Source organism: Eimeria mitis, genomic scaffold (genome assembly GCF_000499745.2).
Source record: "Eimeria mitis Houghton genomic scaffold, Emh_scaff1699, whole genome shotgun sequence".
In the NCBI taxonomy this organism is placed as follows: Eukaryota; Apicomplexa; class Conoidasida; order Eucoccidiorida; family Eimeriidae; genus Eimeria; species Eimeria mitis.
Window position 1 is genome coordinate 1 of NW_013570014.1, and position 3,396 is coordinate 3,396.

Here is a 3,396-nt window from a genome sequence, read left to right on the forward strand (position 1 = left end):
TGCAAACAGTGTGGTGAGTCGCGTTGAAGCAAGCTGCGGTATCCGCAGCAAGGTCGATTGCCCCTCCACTGCCAAGGAAGCCTCGTCTGCTGCGGCGGGGTGGCGTCTACACCCTACGGTAGCTGCAGGGAAGTTCCGAAGCTAGTCTTCTTTTTTACTTATCCTTCTAATTCAACAGCTGTTGAGTGCTGCGGCAACTGCATACTGCGTCGAATTGTGGAGAACGTGGGGCCACAGCTAGCACGGGCAGCGGGAACAGGGGGAAGGGCAACACAAGCAACAGCAGCTACAACTAGAGAAGCAACAGAAACATCAGAAACACGACCCTCAGCAACCGGATCAGCAGCAAAATGGTCACAACATGACAAGCAAAAAAGGGTCGGCAACAACAGGAGCGCGGACATATAGCCCGCGCAGCAGGAACTCCACCCGCAAGCGATGCAAGAGCAGGGGAGGCAGCAGCAACCGAGAGCAATACAACAGCAAGAGCCGCGGCAGCAAGGGATGCAACAGCAAGCGACGGGGTGGTAAGGAATGTAGCAGAAGGAACTGATGATACGGCAAAAACAACACCCGCTGCAGCAGCAGCACGTGCGGCAAAAGCATCCCCCCTCGGTCTACCAATGCTTTTGCTGTGCAGATAGCCACACGCGGACGTGTGCTTCTTGGGTAAGGAGGGAGTGTCAGGCGTAGCGTGGTCCGTTTCAAGTGTGTATGTACATGCATTTCCACCTTCGTGCGGGCTGCTTACTGAGGACCAAGTAACAATCGTATACAGCGCTAGTGTATGAAGCAAAGGGGGGCTAGGCTGTGCTTGTGCCTGAGGTTGCCTTGCACCACTCGCTGCAGCAGGGCGCACCGCAGCTCGTGGCAGGCCGCCTCCAGTTCGCAGCAGCCCCAGGCACTTGGAATGCTCTGCCCAGAGAGAGGCTGGTGACGGGGCAGGAGTCCTGATGCTTTGGGGGAACTCTTGTCTCAGGTGTTTGGCTCCACTGCTACTTTCGACTTCCTTAGCTCAGATCGAGATCGCTTGCTAGAAACAAACTGTGAGCCGGAAAACGGCTTGCAACGTAGCGAATGGAGCGAAAGCCAGCCAGCGTCATTCTCCTTCCAGTTTAGTTTGCCCTCGTAACAGAGAAGAAGTGTTTCCTTCTACGACCCATAGACCCCTAAGCATACTCTAACGTCATCTTAGTAGGACTCTCCTGGAGCTACATTGCATTCTCCTGCGTGCGTGCGATGGGGATTTAGGAGTTAAATTAGNAGTAGGACTCTCCTGGAGCTACATTGCATTCTCCTGCGTGCGTGCGATGGGGATTTAGGAGTTAAATTAGACCCAGAAAAGAGTCTTAAGATGAATTTTGAGTTTGCTTAGGGGTCTACGGGCTGTCGAAGAAAACATTTCTTCTGTGTTGCGAGGGCACACTTCACTGGGAGGCGAATGACCCTGGCCGGCCCTCGTCCCATTCGCTACGTTGCAACCCGTTTTCCGGCTCAATAAAGTTGTTTCTTTGCTCTTATTTGGCTTACAACTTACTCTTATCAAGGTGTTCGGAGCTATTAGGTTCATCGTGCGTCGAAGTTCGCCTGAAAATCGGTTCAACGGCTCGCCGAGCGGCTCGAACTGTCCGCCATACGACGCAGCAGCAGTGTGGTTTTGTATGTCCACTGCAAGGAAAGTGTATTATGAAAACATGTTTTAAAAATAATGCGAAAATTAAATTGAGACTTTACGCTGCTGGATATTTGCTGCTATCCAGGGATCCACTGGAAGAACTTCCTCGTCAACAAGACAGACGGTGGCGCGCCAGCCCAGCCGGCAGCCGTCCGCTTGAAATGGCTACACCAGAGTAAATTATGAGTAATTTTAGTATATTTTAAGCTGTTCTGAAAATAAAACTCGAATAAAACTGGTCTTCTTACAGTTTTCGTGTGCGATCGTCTTATAACTCCTGGTCAGCTCCTCAAGCCGAGGAGTCGGTAGGCGGCGGGCCATTGGACACACAAGGCGACTGTCGACGGTGTTTGTGCGGCTTCACGTCTACGAATTGCCTGAGAAAGACCCTTCATTTTAAACATTTTTTGAATTTCCGGAATTGTTTTGCTTGTCTCCCATTCAAGCTTTCTGTGGTCTTTGTATCGGCAGAATCGGCTGTGTCTCTCGGAAGGATGGGGCGAAGGGCGACAGATCGTGCTCGTCTGATACCACTGTTATGGTGTTTGCTCGGATCGCTTGTGAATACTTCCGTATTGACCATTGATATAAGAAGGCCTCATGGTGCCGTTGCCCGCAACCCCTCCTTCATTCCATCAGCCCACCTCGGCGGCCGACCGGCATCGCCACCCGGGTCTGTTGTTTTGACGACGCATCGAACTGGAAGCACCTCTTCCAACTTCGGCCCCTCTGAAGAGCAGAAGGCCCCTGAGTTGTTGCGGCAGCAAAAGTTCTTCCGTTCTCAATCCTATAGATCACAACAAGGGACCCCTACCGGCGTATGGAGTGGGAACGGCGAAACGCCGAGCCTCCTGCAGGCCCGGCAACAACAACATCCACAACAGGAACATAATCGAGAGCACAAAAGGCCGCATGGGAGGCTTGCTCGTATCCGCATGGTCTTAAGTCGTGTGGGAGGCTCCGCAAGGGATAGGCTGAGGCGCCTATGGCGACATATACGGCGCGGGGCTTCCCGGGCAAAAAATGCAATGCGACGGGCAGCGGCAAATATTTACAACAGGCTTCCGAGGTTTCGCAGATCACGAGGGCAATCTACAGGGGCAGAAAGAGCAGCAGCCGCAGGGTTAGGGGGGGCCGGCGCTGCCGCTGTTGCAACAGGCGTAACTCGCGGCGATGAGAGTCCCGACGAAACTGAGGCCCTCACCAATGAGGAGTCTTCCACCCCTGGAAGCGTTGATGTCTCTACAACAAGCACTTCAGCAACAGAAACAGCATCACTGCCAGAACAGGCAGAATCACCAATTGCCCCTTCCGAAAAACCTGATCAGGGTCAGGAGGCGGAAGAATGGCATGAAGCACCAACGCCTGAGCAGGCTGGAGCGGACGCCGAAGAGTGGTATGATGCACCTGAGGCGATGAGTCGTAAGGCTTCCACTGCACGCAGTTGAAGACAGGTGAGAGGATAAAAAAAACAAAAGCCAGACGAAGCTGAAGAGCTTGGCCTGGTTCCGTAAGTATTTCCCCGCGCTGACAACAAAGCTTAAAATGGTAAACCTCGAGCAGCTATATGCTTTGGGCGTTGCTCATGCGAAAAGGAAGCTCCGGCCTGAAGAAAGGAAACAATTGGTGGAGGGTGCAATGACCTTTCAAAATTTGGGCGTGAAGAGATTTCAAGAAGAAAATGCAGCTGTTCTGAAAAAGCTGAAGCAGACCTGCTGGAA

At 52.6% G+C, this 3,396-nt stretch overlaps 1 protein-coding gene across 1 annotated transcript; it reads left to right on the top strand.

Annotated features, from left to right (window-relative positions):
• Window positions 1–2,169: 2,169 nt before the first annotated feature.
• EMH_0042060 (uncharacterized protein) lies at window positions 2,170–3,123 on the top strand (the record flags this gene model as incomplete). The annotated part of the gene is made up of 2 exons (XM_013495690.1): window positions 2,170–2,620; window positions 2,834–3,123. 2 exons carry the CDS (start codon window positions 2,170–2,172, stop codon window positions 3,121–3,123), a joined length of 741 nt encoding a protein of 246 aa, XP_013351144.1.
• Window positions 3,124–3,396: the final 273 nt, after the last annotated feature.